Genomic DNA, 20,153 nt, shown 5'->3' with positions numbered 1-20,153 from the left:
TGTTATATCCAAAGCACAAATCTGTTTTCCACATACAAACTGACTGAGAGACAGATATTAATGACAAGAAGAGATGTAAGATATACCATTGTGCACATTGAAAAATTAGACCAATTACCTTTCACAGTGGCTGAGACACCATCCACACACAGACTGGATAATCCATGGCTAGATCACCCTACGGGTCACGACTTTCCAATTCCAATATTGTCTGCAATACCACCAAGTAGAATATTGGGAATAAATGTTCAAGTTTAGATGCAGGAATGAAGACACAGAAGTTTTCCTTAGTGGTTCCGATGAGGAGGATCCTTTAAGCAGGTCCTTCGTTTGCAAGGACATTTCAATTCATGGGGCATGCAATGCTTCAGTTGCAAACTTGTCCTGTTATCTGAAGGGTGTCCCAACTGCCCGGATTCATCTGGTCTTCAAGCTGCTCTTGAATTGGAGCTTTTTGATGCTGAATAATCAAGGGTAATGCAGAACAGAACCAGGCATCTCTTATCTGGTAACGGTTAATTCCATAGTCACTTGTTCCACACAAGTACTGTTTCCACCTGCCCGCACAATTAGGAAGACAACCCAATTGCTTTTGATAAATGTTTCCGACATATGCTTTGATTCTCTGTACAAACTGAAAGCCATACTTTCTCAAAAAAGATGTGGTCTTAACATCAGACAGTTAGACGCTTGATCTTCAGGTTGCAAGATCCTCGTCCCAGATACAGAGTCTACTGCATACTAAATTCCTGGTGCATTTTGGGGAGCTGGTCCACCGTATTGTGAATATGTCTGATACGAAGGGAATAGCGCTCTTTTTAAAATGTATTGTCTCTGGACTGGTTAGCACCTTTCAGATGATTTTTGGAGTTATACCATCTTTCTTACACTCTGATGGGAAGCAGTTTTGGAGGTCTTCCGTTTGCCCTGCTATTTGTGGCGCGAAACCTGATTTAAAATGTTGTGCTCTGTAATAGACGTCCAAGATCAACCCGGAATGGAGACTGCTTCAGCACACCTCAACTTTGAGAACTGAATGAGCACTGGATCTGGTTTTTTACTCGTGTTTGGTTTCACTGCGTACAACCGGTATTCTGCTGCCTGCGAGCAGCCAGGAATGCATAATGGATTTATGGCTCGGATCACAATTGGTTGCGCAACTGGACATTGAAGTACTAATGGACCCCTTAAAGGCCCATGAGTATTGTTGTCCCAGCTTATTCCATTGCTGATGAATATATTCTTCGAGCCACCCTGTGAAGTACTGAGATTTTCGTTCTCAGGGAATACTTACTAATATAACAAAGAACTTGGCACAGAAGCTGTAATATGAAAAAGACATCTTTATTATACTTAACATAGTGAGGCCGCATCACACAGAAGCCGTAGCAACTGAATGAGGTAGTCTCAGGAATTCAGAGGACAGAGGCCTTTTATATGTTTTTAGCGTTACATGACTCAGTACAAAAGAAAAGGGCAGTCCTAGGTTTTGCAAGCATGTAAAACCCAACATTCCTTCTTACACAAGCTGCACAAACCCATAATAAAAACGGACACATCCCCATCGTAAACAGGCCATAAAGAAAGGAGCAGAGACAGGTGTGAGTAAGATAAGACATAGTTGTGTGCAATAAAGGTTTATGATCTCCTGTTCCTTGATGCTTAATCTTGATCAGCTACTGGGATAGGAACTGGTCGAACAGGTTTGGCTTCGGGCAGTGGAGTCAGCTTGCCCAGGTCACACAGAAGTCAGCTGAAGGTGTACGTGTCCTTAAGACTCGCTTGGCCTTAGTCATCGGCCTATGTGAGGGCAACCACAAAATGGCTGCTGTGCACAAAATGGAACCTGAGGGTTCAGGACGGAATCCCTGATTTAATGGTGATCTCGCCACTCAAACGTGACGAAAATACATGCACACCTTGCTTTCGTCATTTTCGGTCTGATGTTACCAAAATCGTCATGATTCGACGACTTTAATAACACGGGTTCAGAATTTTCAGTACCACAGACCCTCCTTTTGCCCTTACATAGGCAATAACCTACACTTACGCTAATGTGAGTCCAGATCTATATTCATCAAATCATCGAGATGTTGCTGAAGCATAATCCTATTACTTAGCAACTCTTCGGGACAGGACTCCTTACACACGTAGTAGCACCAAGGCCATATATGGCAGGACCAAATAGGGAATACCTCTATCTGTAGTATGTGGTATAAGACCACACACCCAACAATTAGTGATGTTCACTACTAACTGGTGTTGATGCAGAAACTGTACAAACGGAATTATCAGTAAACTCTGACCTCCTAACTAGTCCATGTTCAGGTAAAATATGGAAAGAATGCAAAGAAGTAGTAGTATGAAGAGACATAGGTTGGGAGGTGGGTACAGATGTCAATTGAGTAGAAAGAAAAACAATCCCACCCATAAAAGACAATGTCATGTTTAAAAACACTAGAAAACACGTTGTTAAGAACATATAGACAACAGGAGAATGTAGTGACCGCTATTACAAATGAAATCATAATTTTTCACAACCCTAAGCAAAAAGTTAATCCTAAAATTATCTAGTAACATTTTAGGTCTTCCTATGCATTTCTGTAATTTATTATATGTTCAAGTGAAACAGTGGTGACCCTCATTAATGCTCTGAGGTGAAAAGGGGATACTCTTCCACAGAAAATGGACTTTATTCTGGTTTTACTAAACAGAATAGTACTTTAAAATAATGCCAGCAGAACAATAAAATCATTCTCCTAACACTTAGGCTATACAATCACACGGAAACCTCTTGTGAAACCAACCATGCCCAGAGTCCGTTCAAATAGCCTCTCTGGCAGGCTTCTATTGCCCATCAAGTCTGCTCCCGTTGTTGCATGGGCCTTTGGATTCAGGCCTCCCATGAAAAAAATGCTCAGTATCTGTTGGAGTGCCCTCCTGGCAAACACTCATAGCTCATTCAAAAAGTCTCAATGTCTCAAGGCAGTGCACCGTATCTCTCCTCTGCGGCAGACACTACAGATATTGTGCTCTTCATTGGTCATGGGCACAAATCATCTCGTGCAGACCCGGGACTATTCTCAGACTCCAACACTCATCATTCAGTGTCAGAGGACGCTCAGGCTGCTCTTTCATGGGCACCAGAATGGAGTGCCTTTTGCAACTTCTTGGATCCTCCGGTGCACTGCACTTCCGTTGAAGCAAAGGAAAAAGGGGTGCGTGGCCAAAACTCAGGCCAATGGGCTCAAGGGACTGCACACTGTCAGAGGTTAACCAGCACATGACAGGCGCTCTTTTGCACTGAAATTCTGGTTCTGTGGCAAAATCAGCTCCTCCTTCTTTTCTGATGTTGAACGCCTTCTGATGAAGCAAGTGCGATGCTTTAAACAGTTCATTGTATAACAAAAGGACTGAAAACAGGTGGCCTGCAATCTTCAAAGGAGTGGCCATACGCCACGGGACATTTGTGGTCTAGAATACACTGTCATTCTCAAAAAGCAATACAAATATAAAGGCAGTAGGCAAAACAGTGTCTCTAGGTGTTTCAATTGGGTTTCCGTGTGAGAGTATATCCTCCATCATCTAAGGGTAGATAGCGACATGGGAATTCTATCCGAATGGATGTCCTCACACATAGTGGCATCATCTAATGGAGCAAACACATTTTATCTCAATGATTACATATAGGTGTTCATAAATTCCTCATCTAGAATATCTAAAAAAAATCACATAATGCAGATGATCGGGGAAAACAGTCTGGTTATGCAAAAGGAAATTATACATAAGATGGGGTCCATGGTACATTACTGCAATCTGAAAGTGTGAACCTGAACAATACACTAATAATAATAAAAGCTGACTGGTGAAAGGAATACGGAAAAGAGAAATGGAACTAGGACACAGCTAAAATCCCCCAATAACTAGGCATGATGTGCTTGGGTGATAGTCAGGCATGTGACACAATACCAAGAGTATGGGTGATACACAAAAAAATCACAATAGTTTACAAATTTAACTCTACCGCTGGCCGCTACACCATATACGGTAATCTCAGCTAATGTTCTAGTTCCTTCTTCAGGGAAAAATGAAACCTGGTTTCTTTTACGGTCCAAAGCCATATACTACTTTAGGAAGCAGAATAAAACTGACTAATGAAATATAAAAATTAGGTCACCATGTACAAGAGTCACAAATCTATAATTTATCCTTACGTCCAATCAGGATATATAATTTTTAGGGCTGCCTGTTCCTTACAAGAAAGGGCAGTATCGTTGCTACAAATGACACAATTTGCTGTTTATTTTTCTTCAATACTTATAGCCAAATTTGACATACACTGGTGAAGTGTTGTCTGTCTGGTTCACAATATGAAAAGAAAATTATATCTGTGAATTTTAGTATCAGCGAAAATTCTACCCAGCTGTTGTACAGCGACACGTATCGTCATACATGTCCCCTCACAACAACACAGGTGAACTTGTAATAATTTCTTAAGCAGCAACATAAAACAAAAACATGCAAAAATGCACAAAATGGCCGTCAAGCCGTCAGATATACTCGCTGTAAAACAATAGCATATATAAATGAGCGGTGACGCATAATACCGTGTCAGGTTTAAAATCCTTACCCTCCTTTTTGACAGTAGACCACCAATTAGTGGGTATCTGCTGTCAAATATAACTGAGAGACACACAGAACCAGCAAGAATAATTTATGATAGAACCAAATACACAAACATGAAAAATGCATGGACATTTCTTTCCAAAGGAGTTGCGCAAAAAAAATCTCATTTCAACCAACCAAACTCACGTGTCTTGTTAGGCTTAAAATCCCCCAGAGCAATCCATGAATGATCTGTGAGCAGAAGCGAAAAGAAAAAAAATCCACAGCGCACAAAAGAGAGACATTCCTCATAATAAACAGACATCAATTGTAACTTTTAAGCAGAAGACAAAACGTGATACACATTAACAAACACAAAAATAAATTTCCATTACATAACTGTTACCATCATGTCAGTCACTTTGCAACATGAAGCCCTTTTAACTTTTCAAAAGTAAAATCCTTTCCCTGACACTGCATGTTAGCCTTGTGCCACAGTCTCCACGATAAAAATAATCTTAATTGGCAAATCGTTTTTACTTATTCATGTAGGCTTCACAATTTTAGTTAAAGGCTCCATCTTATTTTTTTTGTCTAAGACGTTATGCAACACTTCGTTTTCCGTAAAATAAAAGCGACTAGCGGACATTATTTTTTTAGAGCAGAAATACAAATGTCATGATGTTGGGACTTTTAAAGAAACCTTTTTTTATATTTCCCTTTGGAATTAAGTTCTTTCATTTTATTGATGTTCTTATGGGGAACCAGAAATCCCACCTTTCAGAGGCCTGTTTAGCAAGGTCATTCTGCATTTCACAGAGACAAGGCTCGAATTTAAAAGGTCACAAATGTCAACATGACAGCCTCCTGCATTGTTTACAGGAAAACTAAAGATAGCATCTTAGCGCAACTTGAGCAGCCTGTTCTCCTAGCCCACAATTTCTGCTCATTCCGAGGCTGACAAAGACAGAAGGCCTACTACATTTACTGTGAATGATTCACACATACCAGTTTTTAGAACAAATGTTTGCTACCACCCTATACAATGGTACTCATTTTAGCAACCTAACATGGATGAACGCCTAAATGGGCCCCGCTAAAGTTAGAACCTTCAACCCTGATATTAGACACAAACCTCTGCACCGGGCACATTGGCTCACTGAACTATGAAAAACAACCTTAATAACAGCTCACAAGCTTGTATTATACACAAATGTATGCATTTACTGAAGCCAGAGACACTTTCAAGCTATGGTAAATGACAAGAATGCTGTGTTAAAAATCCATTTAACTCAATTTCGACTTTTATCTTTGGGGCACTTAAAAATAAAAATCCTACAATTATATTACTTATTAATCATCCTCAGAATGTGCTTTACAGATTGCAAAGATTGGACATTAAGCATATCACATCTAATTCCTTCAAAAAATGAGTTTTTACGCCTGCGCCAAGTGAAAACCAACATGCAAATTACCTAATTATACAGTAAAACATAACTTAAATCAAATTTTAATACTAGGAGGTCATAGTATGAGTATTAAGCTTTATAAACATCAAAAAACGATTTTAAAAAGCACTTATTTTTTTCTCAAATAATTTTTCCATAATTAATAATTTTTCGTTCAATGACACCAATTATCTGTTTTTATGATAATTCCACATATAAAGGTAAGCTGCATCCCTTGCCTATCATTTTTAGATGCATTCATTTATGCGCCTAAGCACAAAAGCCTAACTTAAAGCATGACATTTTTCGCGCCATTTTTTAAAGGACAATCAGTATTTAGCAACAGAACCAGAAATATACTTTGAAAAAAATGCTTAAAGAAAGGAAAACCGCAATTTGAGTGTCTTCCAGTGATACAAAGTGATGAACCTTATTTTTGTAACCCTCTAAAACACTATTCTGAAATGAAAAAGTCCAACTGTGCTAAATAAACATTCCGATGCCATTCATGGCCTTCGAAAAACAACATCTGCTGCCTTAATGGCAGGAAAGGCCCTGCACATTGCTGAAACCTGAGCACGCTTTCAGTCTTACTGAAAACAGACATTTCAAGTTTTAAAAATGCGCGTGCAATAAGATGCATTTAAATCTAGCAAAAATTCACTTTAGCTGAAGTGCTTGCCTTTTACATGTACTACAATGCATGTAAGTAAAAAAATGCTATAAATTCGTTTTGCTACAAAACACACAATTATTTCTGAGGCCCTTCATCTTCCTAGCGAATGTGGATTTTAACTTTATCTATTTTAAGCATTTAACAGTTTGCACATATGCGTCTTTGCTTAGTCTGTAAATTGAATAGCAACATATAGCCATTTTAGCATGTGACATAGTAAATTGCTGGAGTGTTATTTAATTTCTACTTAATATTAATTAATCTGACCTTTTACTTAACAGACTGAACACATCAAGAAACCCACAAACACACATTGAGCTCATTGCAGACATACAGAAAAAGTATTCAGACACTCAGGACACACAATACAGCGCTGTAGCTATTGTTTCATAAATTGCCATCGCAATCCAGATACTGAAGTTACACTAATGAGAAAAACCACATAGACATTAAAACACACATTGAACCCACAAATCAACACTCAGGACGAAAACAAAGGACAGCCTACAGACTGTACCCAAACCAAACCCATTTGTAAATACTTAGCTGTAAGTCATATTTACAAGAAACACGTCTCAATAGGGTCCCAAAAGACTGCAAAAAACACAGCCCAACAGACTGCTGTATGTGCACGAAGCCACAATACACTTAATTCACTAGCTTTGACTGGCAGAACACCAAAAATCGATCTGCATATCTTTGTTCATAAAACTGCGCAGAACAAAGGATCCTTGTTTTGTATTATGTCATATTTTAATTCCCTGGGGATACAAAATCACCAAGGAAGAAATATGTTTTAAAATCTAAACCTATTTAGATATTCCCTTTAGGGGAAGCCGGCTAATCCAAACGTATACAAAGTTGGCCAATACAAAGCTCCAAATTTGCTAAGATCAGGCATCTTATAGCTCACTAATCTAGCTTCAAACTTCAAGGGGCTATCTCTTATCGATACACTCGTAAATATACAAGACCCTCGGTTTTTGAAAATTGCAATATTCAAATAAAAACTAAGGACAAATCAAACTAAGAACCAGACTAAGGAACCAAAGAACAAAGGACTGGGAGCGACCCACTTATACTTAACTCTTACTTTTACTAATCAGAAGGTTATCCAGATTCTAACTGTCAAGTTCTACATGACCTAATGGTCTTTTTAAGAATACTCACGCCAAAAAGGTTCTCAGTCAGGAGTGACATCATGTGGAGGATCAAAATCAGGAAGATCAGAAATATACTGGGCTGCAGAATCAAAGAATCTCCAGAATCCCCGTGCACAGAGTACCTTCTTAGTAGAATCCTGTTCTGTCCTCCTCAGTAGATTTCAGTCTCCTGACACGATCACTCCCACAGAAAGCCACTTCTCCTGATGAGCCCCGCGTTGGCTGCGCCATTTGAAGTACTGAGATTTTCGTTCTCAGGGAATACTTACTAATATAACAAAGAACTTGGCACAGAAGCTGTAATATGAAAAATACATCTTTATTATACTTAACATAGTGAGGCCACGTCACACAGAAGCCGTAGCAACTGAATGAGGTAGTCTCAGGAATTCAGAGGACAGAGGCCTTTTATATGTTTTTAGCGTTACATGACTCAGTACAAAAGAAAAGGGCAGTCCTAGGTTTTGCAAGCATGCAAAACCCAACATTCCTTCTTACACAAGCTGCACAAACCCATAATAAAAACGGGCACATCCCCATCGTAAACAGGCCATAAAGAAAGGAGCAGAGACAGGTGTGAGTAAGATAAGACATAGTTGTGTGCAATAAAGGTTTATGATCTCCTGTGCCTTGATGCTTAATCTTGATCAGCTACTGGGAAAGGAACTGGTCGAACAGGTTTGGCTTCGGGCAGTGGAGTCAGCTTGCCCAGGTCACACAGAAGTCAGCTGAAGGTGTACGTGTCCTTAAGACTCGCTTGGCCTTAGTCATCGGTCTATGTGAGGGCAACCACAAAATGGAACCCGAGGGTTCAGGACGGAATCCCTGATTTAATGGTGATCTCGCCACTCAAACGTGACGAAAATACATGCACACCTTGCTTTCGTCATTTTCGGTCTGATGTTACCAAAATTGTCATGATTCGACGACTTTAATAACACGGGTTCAGAATTTTCAGTACCACACCTGGGGTGCTTTGGTTTCTAGTGAATGGAATACCGGCTCTACGATATGCTTACAGGATGCAGTTCCTCCCTTAGCAGCTGTTGTGGGAACTGGATGGAATAACCTTTGCTCCATTAATCTGGTTCGAGGTGCGCCCCTGGGAACATCATCTGCGGTTGCCAGCAACAGCAATGTTGTGGCTACCACTCCGAACACATAAACAGTTGTCTTTTCCGTGTAGTGGGAAGTATGTGGCCTATTTTTAAAAACTAAAGTGCATCAAAACAATATTTTTTTCTGCTGTTCTAGGCACCATGGCTTTCTGAGTACTTGGGATTTCAAACAGTATATTAACTTTGTTCTGAATATTTTGAAGGAAAGCTTGATTTTAGATAATTTTAAAAGGGGTTTTAGACACTTTAGTGTGAATTTTTATTGCCTTTTTAGCTTTTTAGATAGCTTTTATATATCAACCCTTAGTATGAGGAGTGGGTGTTATGTGCCCAAAGCTACACATTTTCTTACACTGTCCAAATTTTGCACAGTAGCATTTCAGCTGTGAAAATTTTGCACATATTCGCATGTCTGACAAAGTGGGATTTATTTCTCTGAAACTACTTCTGTTTACACATCTAGCTTCGCATCACATTATCACGATCCCTTGAACACCATGTTAAAGGCCTTTTTACGCACAATGTACAAATGTTATTCTTGCTTCATCCACGGGTGATAGGACTACAGACATATACATCACATTGCAAATCTATACATACATCACAAGGATTCTTTCTATTATAAATAATGAGCATCCCAAAAGATTAGCAGAGGAGGCACTTCAGCTGACACTGAGGTTCCCTGCATACTGAGACTATACCATGCAGTATCTGACATCTCCTTGAGGGGCTGTACAGCACGTGATCAAAACGGGCTCCTACATTTTCTCCCACCAAGTAATTAGGTTGGGTTGTCCCTTGGGGGATTCTTGGCATTACACCTTTCACACACTAGGGACATGCAAAGTAGGGTCTGCATAGTAGTAGTAGTACACCTGATGAATACCTTTTTTATATGCCTTTATATATGCACTGTTTTAGCACCAGGGTAGGGCTATATCTACTATTCACTCTTTTAATGCTTGTAATCACTTTCATCTGCTTCTGTCTAGTGATTGTCCAAGCATGTGTATTCTATATAATAATAACATTAGTTCAATAAATATATTGAAAATATTGAAAACGCCCCGCTGTGTATTCTCAGTATATCTTTTTGAGAACAAAAGAGCACGAGTGTCTGAATAAGAGGTTCTGATGTGTTACCACTATCCCTGAGGAGTCAGGGTTGTCATGTTCGGTGGTTGCCAGAAACCCTTCGCTCCCTAGTAGGGTTAGGGAGACTTATGGTGGCGCTGTGAGCTAGCTGGTCTCTAGGCCAAACTATCCTGCTGGGGTGCCCGGAATCAGTTTAGGCACTTCACCCAAAGACTATTTTGTCCAACAGTGCAGTTCCTACAGACTAGTAGGAACTACACGACAATGTGACCCAGAAAACAGGCTTCAGGCACAAGATGGTTAACACAAGGAAAGGCAAATATTTCTAAAAGTGGCATTTTCAGAACTGTGACTCAAAATCCGACTTTACCATTAAAGGAGATTTTAACTTACAATTCTTTTGACCTAAAACATGACATTTCTACCTGTTCCTAAGCAAAATGTATCACTTATTAAATGTAATATAGGGAATCGAATGTTCTTATCCCATGGAAGAGGTAGGCCTCACAATAGTAAAAAATGTATTTGTGAGTGTTTTACTACCAGGACATGTAAAACTTAAAATTATACCCCACCATTTTAAATACAATACACCTTGCCCCACGGGCTGTTTAGGGTCTACCGTAGCAGTGACATATATCTAATAAAAAGGGATTTTAGGTCTGGCAAGGAGTTTATTTTACAAAGTCGAATTGTTAAGTTATGCTGATTTGTAGAGCATACTAATCACCGGAGAGGGTATACAGGAGCTTGGGCTGACGTGTAGGAATATGTTCCCATGTTACTTATATGAAGAGCCATGTATTCAGCTTCATGTGGAACTCAAGAAGGGAGGACGAGGCTATGTCGTATGGAGGGGAGTCGTTCTATGCCTTGGGTGCCATGTAGGAGAATTAGTGACCTACTGTGTTGCCTTTGTGGATGCAGGGAGTGTGTGCGAGTGAGAGTGAGGCAGAGTGTAGATATCTGGTGGGTTGGTAAAAGTGTATGTGGCTGTTCAGCTATTCTTGTTATGTGTTGTATAGGGATTTCTTATTGTGCATGCGAAGTGTGACTTGCCTGTGTTTTTAAATGGGGAGCCAGCAAAGCTTCCTGAGGAGTGGTGTGATGTGTGTGTGATATAGGAGGTCAAGTATCAGTCTTGCAGCTAAGTTCTGAATGGGCTGGCATCTGTGTAGGAGTTGTTTGGAGATTCCAGTGTAGAGCGTATTGCCGTAGTCGAGTTGGCTGGTGATGTGTGCTTGCGTGATGGTCCGTGTGATGTTATGAGGCAACCATTTGAAGATCTTTAGCAGCATGTGTAGGATGTGGAATCAGGTGGTGTACACTGCGTTGACTTGAGCAACCATGTTGAGCTGGTCATCAAGGATGATCCCTAGATTTCTAGAGTGGACTGTGGGTGTTGGTCTTAGCTCTAATGGCCACCAAGCGGAATTCTATGGGGAGGTCTTGTTGCCTAAGTCCTGTACTTCTGTCTTGTGGGACTTGAGCTTCAGGCGGTTGGTTCGCACCCAGTCTGTCACCATGGTTATTCAGTTAGTGAAGTTGATTCTGCTGGTGTTTGTCTTGTCCATCAGGGAGAGGATACACTGGGTGTCATCAGCATAGGAAATGATGGTGCTGTCATGTTTTCAAATGATGTTGGTCAGTGATATCTTATATATGTTGAAAAGAGTGGAGCTGATAGACAATCTCCATTGGACACTGTACATCAGTTTCTTGGCCTTTGATGAGAAGGGTGACAGCTTGACCCTTTGGGTTCTTCTCGTAAGGAAGGGACAAATGCATTTGAGAGTGGATCCCTCTATGCCAATCTCATTGATGAGGATGTTGTCGGAGACAGTGTAGAAGGCCACAAAGAGGTCAAGCAGGATGAGAGCTGCTGTTTTTCCTTGGTCCAGGTTGTTTTGAATATCATCGTTGGCCTCAAAAAGTGCTGTGTAAAATCCTCTTTCAAGAAAGTCATAAGAAAGAATTTGATTGTAGAAAAGTTGGATTTAATAAGAAGAAATGAAGATCCCATCCATCAAGGCTCTGCAGTCAGGTGCAACTGACCTCAGCTCACTTTCACATTCTATCACCATGGAGAAGCTCCATGGAGTCACTCCAAAGAAAAAACAAGCACAAAGTCAAACTATGTACAGTAATCATAAATTTAAAGTCAACATTGTTACATGCTGCTCTGTGAGGCTCTGCAGCACTTGGGTGTCATGTAGTGTTAGATCTGGTCGGGCTTTCAGTAGAAAGCTGTGCTGCTCTTCAGGGCTCTATGTTGTTCGGCGTCAGATCTGGTGAATTCCTTGTTGGGAAGCTGCGTTGCACTCGCAAATGTTATAAAACCGTATGTCAAGCAGAGAGAAATGCACGCTGGGTTCAGGAACTTGAGGACAGCACTTGGGGTCAGGGCTCACTCCCACATATGCCAGCAGTGTGGCCAAGGTGAGGTCCAGTTGGATCTGGTCAGCTAATAAGCAGGAAAGGATTGCTGTGAACCTGTGCTGGAACAGGAGGTCAGCCAACTGACCCTTGGAGTCACTTCTGGGGTCCTGGGCTCAAGGTAAGCAGGCCCAGCCTTCATTCAGACTTCAGACAGCATGGCAGTCCTTGTTCTGAGTCTTCACACATTCAACTGTGTTCTGATATCAGGGTTTGGGAATGCCAAATGTATACCCAGTGCTAGCCTGTTGGTGGGGAGCACCCCTTTTCCTAACTCTGAACTGTCTGTGGTCATAGCTTCCCTTTCTCCGGGTTTTAGCTCCACCCTGGCTGGTGATGCAAATCCCAGGCAGGCCTAGGTGTGAGCTGCATCTGCAGGTGACAGGGTAGACTTCTTCTGAATTGAGGAATGATTGGGTACAGCCACCAGACTACCGTTTGTAGTGCAATCAGTGCAGGGACGTATCTCTTCCCCAAGCCATTCTTTAAGGAAGGTACTCACCACTCCACACCCAGGCCTTTTGTCCACTGTCATACCACAGGAGAGCCATTATCAGTCAGGTAACCCTGGACATGAGGAGAAAATCACATTTGGCTTAGGCAAGAAATGCCAACTTTCTAAAAAGTGGAATTTTGAAAATAATAATTCAAAATCAGACTAGACCGATAGGTTGTATTTTAAATTCCTATTCTAATGAGACTTTGTATAATTTTTCTTTAAAATCCCAAACTTCGGTTATGCATTATGAGGTATTATAACATAACCTAGTGATTTTCTATGGGGGAGCCAGCCTTGCCACAGTGAAAAATCACTTTCAAGTTTTTTCACTTCCAGGAAATGTAAAATATTAAATGTACATATCCTACTTTTTACACCATGCCTCCTGCCCTATGGGCCTTGCCTAGGGGTGACTTACAAGTATTACAAAGTAAGATGTAGGCCACGCAATGTCATATAGTTCCTACAAATCTATATAGGATCTGCGCATTTTAGACAACATAAACTAAGGGATTGGTGTCCAGACTGATTCCAGACACTCCCAAAGGATATCTTAATTTGTAGACCAGCTAGCTCACAATGCCACCATGCTCCCTTCTTACCAAGAAGCGAATAGTTTCTGGCTACTGCTTAACATGACAAGTCTGACCCCTCAGGGATCGTGGAAACAATACAATACTTTTTGCCTAGTCACTCGTGCTCACTTTGTCTCAGAGATATACACAGAATAAATAGTGGGACGTTTTCAATAAACATTTATTGAAACAGAGTCATTCTAGCATAAAATATGTGTGCTGCAACAACCATGAGACAGAAACAAATATATACAGTTAAAGGCACCAGAAGAGTAAACAAATGGTAGAATTCTACCATAGTGATAAAACAATGAATATATGCAGGCATATAGATACATGACAATAATAATGCGAACTCCTACGATGCAAACCCTATGTAGATGAACAGTAGTGTACCTGGCATGTATGTAGGTGTATAGCCAAGAATCCCCTTAGGATAGAGCCAACCCCATTACCTGATGTGGAAGAGTGAAGGACCCTGTCTTGGTCTCGAGATGGACACCCTGCAAGGAATGTCTGACCACTGCATGCTGTAGTGTCTGCGTGCAGGGACCTCAGCGTCTTGCGTCAGCGTGTCAGTGTGTCAACATGGAAGTCTTTTCTCCCCTGGTTTGCCTAGCAAAGATGTAGTGCTTATATACCCGAAAGGTACCCTCAGGGGTTCTATCTAGAAGTGTACTATGGGCATGTCGGGCAAGGATGACGATAGTGGTGACCTTATACAGTGTTAGTATGCAGAAGATGGTAATCCTGCTGTGATACTAAGAATCCTCATGCATAATAAATGAGCCTAGCTCTTGGAGAAAACCACAAAGCATTTATGTAGCACCTACCTAGGTAAAAGGTCAGCGCTAGAGCTGTTATCTAAAACAATGGTAGGACAGATGTAGGTAAAGGGTCGTGCAACTACCTAAGCCTATATTGGGGTTCACAACAGCAAAAGTTTTATTTTCCACAGGATGATAAGATGCTACCGATTACGATGGCAGTCCTGAGAAATGTTCTACAGGGCTACTTTAGTGGTTGGCAAAATGGTAGTAGCCTGATAGTAGTAATTCATTTAAAGGCCATAGGTACATATACAACCATATACTAGGGACTTATATGCTAATGTAAGGGGCCAATTGGGTATATTCAAATTTTGCCATGTTAAAAAGAAAGAACACAAGCACTTTAACATTGATTGAATGGAGTAAATTGCACAGAGTCCTATTGCTAACAAAAATGGGTTCTGTAAAAATAGGGCAGCAAAGACAAAATATCTAGTGGAATACCAGGTAAGTGATGGCCATTTCCATCAACACGGTCCATACACTGGGAAGTGGAACTCGAGAGCTGCATCAGCTAATTTTAGCATGAATGCTATATGAAGACTAACCCTGGGTGGTGAACTCTGCTCCGCATTGGAGTTTTTGAAGTTTTCAGCACTCTGCGTTACGTGGAGTTCGCAGAGTTCTGAAAAACGAATTTATTTTTCTCACTCGTGCTCATCAACGTCAAGTTGGTGAGTGCGAGCGGGGAAAATCCACCTCCCGATGAGATTTTTCCTCATTCGCGATCGTCAACATCAAGTGTGTAAAATCAAACTCCTGGCAAGATTGCTCAACATGGGTGGTCAGATTTCTCATTGCGAGTGGTGGCGTATGCTCTCGACCGCTCGCATTGAGAAACCATCCGTTTGCGTTAAGAAAGCTGCTGCTCAAGTAAAAAATGTACTCAAGCAGCACCTGCTTGTGCTCTGCATGGTGCAGTTTGTGATTATTGCAAAGTGTGGACAAATCTCTGCAAACAGCATTTTATCTAATGGACTCCACCGCTTGCAGCGCTCCGTATAGCAAGGCAGAGGTTTTTTTGCACTTCGCTGAGTTCCGCATAGAGGAACTCCATGAACTCCGCCAAGGTTTAATGAAGACTGTGTATTATTTGTGGAATAACACCTTTTACATAAAAGTAAGTATAAGAATTGGCAATCATTTATTGTGTTGCTCGATGTATTTTGAGCTGTGAACCTGTGTTCACCCTTCACCTACATTCTGCTTGAGAAACCTTAGTATGCTGAACCCGCAGAACCACTGAGAGTCAAGTGCCAAAAGGGTACTTGACCCAGCTTCTCGGATCCCACAGTAGGCTGGACCCCAGGGCATCAGGAGTAAAATTCCTCAACTACCACTGTTGAGCCTAGTAGCTCTTACTGGCCCTGTGGTCTTTGATTGGAGTTACAACACCTAAATCTGCTTGTAAGGGAAGAGTGTGGTGAGCCAAGGCCGTATACAACATTTATTGGCCACACACAAAGACCAGCACAGCTATTGCACTGAATGGCTTCCACATTTGAGTGGCACACATTTAGGGATGGATTCGAAAATACTTTCCTGTGACTTACTCTGAAAGTAAATTAAGCTTACTCCTGTTGCTCAGGAGAAAGCCAGGAGTAGTACAAAAGTAAGTCAGAAAAACTCATAGTAAAATCGTTGTGAATTGGGCCCATCGGGTGTTCCCTGGGAGAGTGTTTGCTGTTGAACGTGCTTTTATCAGCAGCATAAAGACCATTGGGAAACGATTCTCTCATTTGCCTATAGCATGCCCATGCAAATTAGAAAACATGACCCGTGGAACGTGTGAGAATTTGATTTGGTCCTATTCCACGTATTCAAATATTACAAATGGGTGCCACCAGTCCCTGCATAAATCTGTCTTAAACTTTCTTATTATTACAGTCTAGTTATGACAAAACTAGACACTTGTAGTTAGAAAACGACATACGTGTTCAATTGTAGCAAATCTACTACACTTAAGTTTAGTTGACACAAACATGACTCTGTCAGAGCCAGCAGACAGCGTGAAAGGCAGGTCACAGAGCAAATTACTTCTGCTGTTTAAACAATGAAAACCAGAGCCCGTTGTTACTCTCTTCAAAGCTATTTTACTGAACTTCATTAGCAGAAAGGACCTATTGATGGCAACATGTTTTTTTGCAAGCCCCTCTACATATTTATAAGAATACTTACTGATATGACATAGCAAACGTTTTTGGGTGAAAGGTTATGGTGGGACAAGGTATTATTGGGTTTAGAGTACCCTTTGTTTGATAAAAAAATGATATTGCAAGCAGCCTGGGAGTTCCGAGACCTCATAAAGGAACTCTGTCCTCTGCCTCATTACTCTATGTTGTCTCAGACGACTTCTGTGAATTGCAATATCCTTATAATGTACAGCAGGTGGTAAAGTATTGCATATATTATATTAATCTGTCCTTCTGTAGAGCACAGCGCGACAATGTACGGTATACAATGCTGATCAGTCTTAATGGAAATGACCTGCAGTATCGTGTAAACCATTGCAAGATATCAATGCACAATAATATGTTTAGTAAATGCTTATTTATGTGTTATCCTGTAGATTTTTTGCACCTCTTTATTGCTTTAAAAATTAACCACATAATAAATCAATATTTGCTTGAATTTTGCAAAAGTTATTACAATTGTTTACACGTTAGTTGATTAATTTTACCAGCAGCCAATAATTGGCTGTAATAGCAAGCACAAAACCAGAAGGTAAATAAGTTAGGTTCCGCGCTAAATTTGTGCTAGTTTTCAAATGTGAGAAAATTGCTTTTTTGCCCCGTATATTCGGCCAACGTTGAAGTGAGACTCTTACTCTATTTTCAAATAAACAGATTTAGAGCCATCAATAAAAAAAAATTGTTGAGTCATTAACACCGAGCAGAACACACATAATACAAATATATTTGTTATTTTTGGTGCATCAGGTTTACTTTCTGTTCATCAATGATTTAGCTACATGTGTTGGAAAATATTCATTGCTTACGTTGTCTTTTTGCCATACAAACAGTACCTCTGGATAACCTTGCCAAAATTGTTAAGGAACTTGGAGATGCTGCCGCACAACTGGGAGTAACAGAGAATCGCCTGCATGAAATCAGCTGCACATTTGACGATGCTTTAACTCTAGCAGAAGCAGAACTTTCAGCGCAAGATCACACGATTGTCAATCATGTCGAAAATGAGGAAGGATACACTCTAACTTTTTCGCTTCATGAAAAACAGCTACAGGGAAATTCTCCCAGAAGCGGGCCAAATGATGAGAATGCTGCTAAAATTCCTTCTAAAGAAAACGAATCAACAGACAGAAAGCCAGCAACGGATCAAAATGACAGCGGGTATTTGAATGGCTCACACCACATCCAGGAAGAAGAGCAAGTGAGTAAAATATCCCTTGAAGTTGAACACACAAAAAATGAGCAGAGCAAAGAAAGTCAGCCCGCACAACAGGAAGGCGACATCAGACCGAACCATCACAGTGAAGGTAATGGGGACAAGACTTTGGCAGTCCATGAAACCAATGGTATTTATGATCATGGTGAAACTGACAGAACATCTGCATCTCGAGTTGTTCGCAATATAACTCTGGACAGTCAGTCTGATGGTGTCAGGCTTAAAGCACCAGGTAATCCCATCGTCAAAAAAGAGTAAGTAGAACATCTTAATTCTACACTCATTAAACAATACACAAATGGCACATGCACTTTCGGATCAGTGAAAATAACACTGATCAGCAGCTTCATGGTGTAAATGTAATTTTCGCATTGTTATTTGGGGCAAATGATGCAAAATTGTACGAATCGTGTTATGCAATGATACTATACCCTTTTTGTTCCCATTACAGGGAACAGTGACATGTTCAGGGGCCCCTTTACAACCATGTAAATGTTTACTTGGAATTTTGGAAAGGTCATTTTTACCGGAAATCTAGGCTAAGACTGGAAGGTTGCGGATGTTTAGAGTGTCGAAATTTATATACTCATTGTTTTTTTTTTTTTGTTGCAGTTTTCTGCTATTTGACTACATGATGTATCTCATTTCTGAAGACATTTCGAATTATTTGACTCCTTTTGAAAGTGTGCAAAAATACCGGACGCAGTTTAGGGCAGAGAAGGGCGATCTACAGGAAATAGGGCGGCGAGAATGTTTAACCCCCTCAAAGTCTTGGGCGTGATCACAATTCTAGTCTACCATTGCTTTTGCAATCTGCAAGAATGCATGTTGAGCATGTCCCTCCCCAACATCCCTCACAGCCCTCGTCTCCTTACTTTCCCATTCGACTCCATAGACAAAAGGTAGGCAGGTAGCAACAAGAAGTCACCTGAGGCAAACATCATAATCATAAATTATTCCGTCATGGCAAGGCTCCTTGGGAGCTTAATGCACATCCTGGGTTAGGAAAACTAGTGCGTGGGCTGGAGTGATGCGAACAGGGGATGATGTGGCGGATACTGAGGAGTAGTTTATCTTTTACCACAGCCTGAAGCAAGTGGAGCAATGGGTTCTAGTGCTGAACTGGGCAATATTCAATTGATGATCGACTGCATGATATTTGAATACCATCCATTGGATGGGGTGGAAATGGAATTACAGGGTGGCATTGTAGAGCGATGATTTGTCAGCCCATAGTAGCGGTGGCCCCCAGATGCTTTAAAAGCATGCAGGTAGCAGCAGAGTAAGGTTACGTACGGCACATTTCACCAACAATGACACGTCTTTCTCCATTGCTGTCAGATAGCTGTCTTTTGGCAGACACACTGCAGCTTCCAGAAGTGCTTAATTTGTGAAAATAAAAGGGCCCGACGGAAGTTACTGCAGCTTGCGACACACATTGCCCATTCCAGCACTGCCAAAGACAGTACTAATACAACTACTAACTTCACACTCGTTCAAGGGACAATTAAGGCTATTTAATGCCACCCAAAGCTGTACAAATGGCTTAGGGCCAGATGTATCAAAGTGTTTTACAGATTCTGTGTCTATGGAAAAATGTGTTTGTATATCTGGCCCTTCGTGTTAGACAGGGCATCTTTTGGCATGGTCTCCCCTGACCTTTGTGGCTTCTGACCTCCTGTTTGGACCTTGCTTTGCTGGCATAGGACTTTGAGCGTTTTTGACACTGCTATTCAGCTCCAATGCACTGTGCTTATCATATACATACTGGTGATTGGCGTATGCATGATTGGCTGATTTGAGTTTGCATTAAGTCCCTTGACTAGGGGTAAGACATATACCTAGGGCATGTAACTCAAAAGCTCCTCTGTGGGCCTGCAGCACTGGTTGTGCCACCCACTAAGGTAGCTCTTCAAACGTGCCATAGATTTGCCCTAGCAGGCCTGTGTGGGCATGGTATTGTTACTAGACTTGGAATTTAAAACTCTACTTGCCAAGGTTCTGCATGTCTTTCGCTGTATCGGAGTACTCCCTGGGGCAGGGTGAGGTGTCTGAAAGAGGTAGGGTATATGACCATGTGCGCTGCATTCACTGGTAGTGATTGGTACCCGATGGTGTGTTTGGTATGATAGGGCCTGCTTCTTGCATTCGATTGACATGCAGGATTGGTGGAAAGGCTATTGAGCTGTATTTCCTATGCGCAGAAGAGTGGCAGTATAGTGTTTGATATCGATGAGTTAGTAATGGTGAATCCTCTTCGGTGGTGCGAGTGGATTCAACATTACTACTGTGGAAATACCACT

The 20,153-nt window shown here is 41.1% G+C and overlaps 1 protein-coding gene across 1 annotated transcript in view; it reads left to right on the top strand.

Moving 5' to 3' along the window:
- DTHD1 (death domain containing 1) overlaps window positions 1–20,153 on the top strand; it is a 405,256-nt gene that overhangs the window by 36,712 nt on the left and 348,391 nt on the right. The window contains exon 2 of the mRNA XM_078678971.1: window positions 17,468–18,104. Coding sequence (XP_078535097.1) covers window positions 17,468–18,104 — 637 coding nt within the window. The remainder of the gene's footprint in view (window positions 1–17,467; window positions 18,105–20,153) is intronic.

Source organism: Lissotriton helveticus, chromosome 2_2 (genome assembly GCF_964261635.1).
Source record: "Lissotriton helveticus chromosome 2_2, aLisHel1.1, whole genome shotgun sequence".
Lineage (NCBI taxonomy): Eukaryota > Metazoa > Chordata > Amphibia > Caudata > Salamandridae > Lissotriton > Lissotriton helveticus.
Note: the sequence above shows the minus strand (reverse complement) of the source record. Positions and strands in the feature narration are given on the sequence as shown.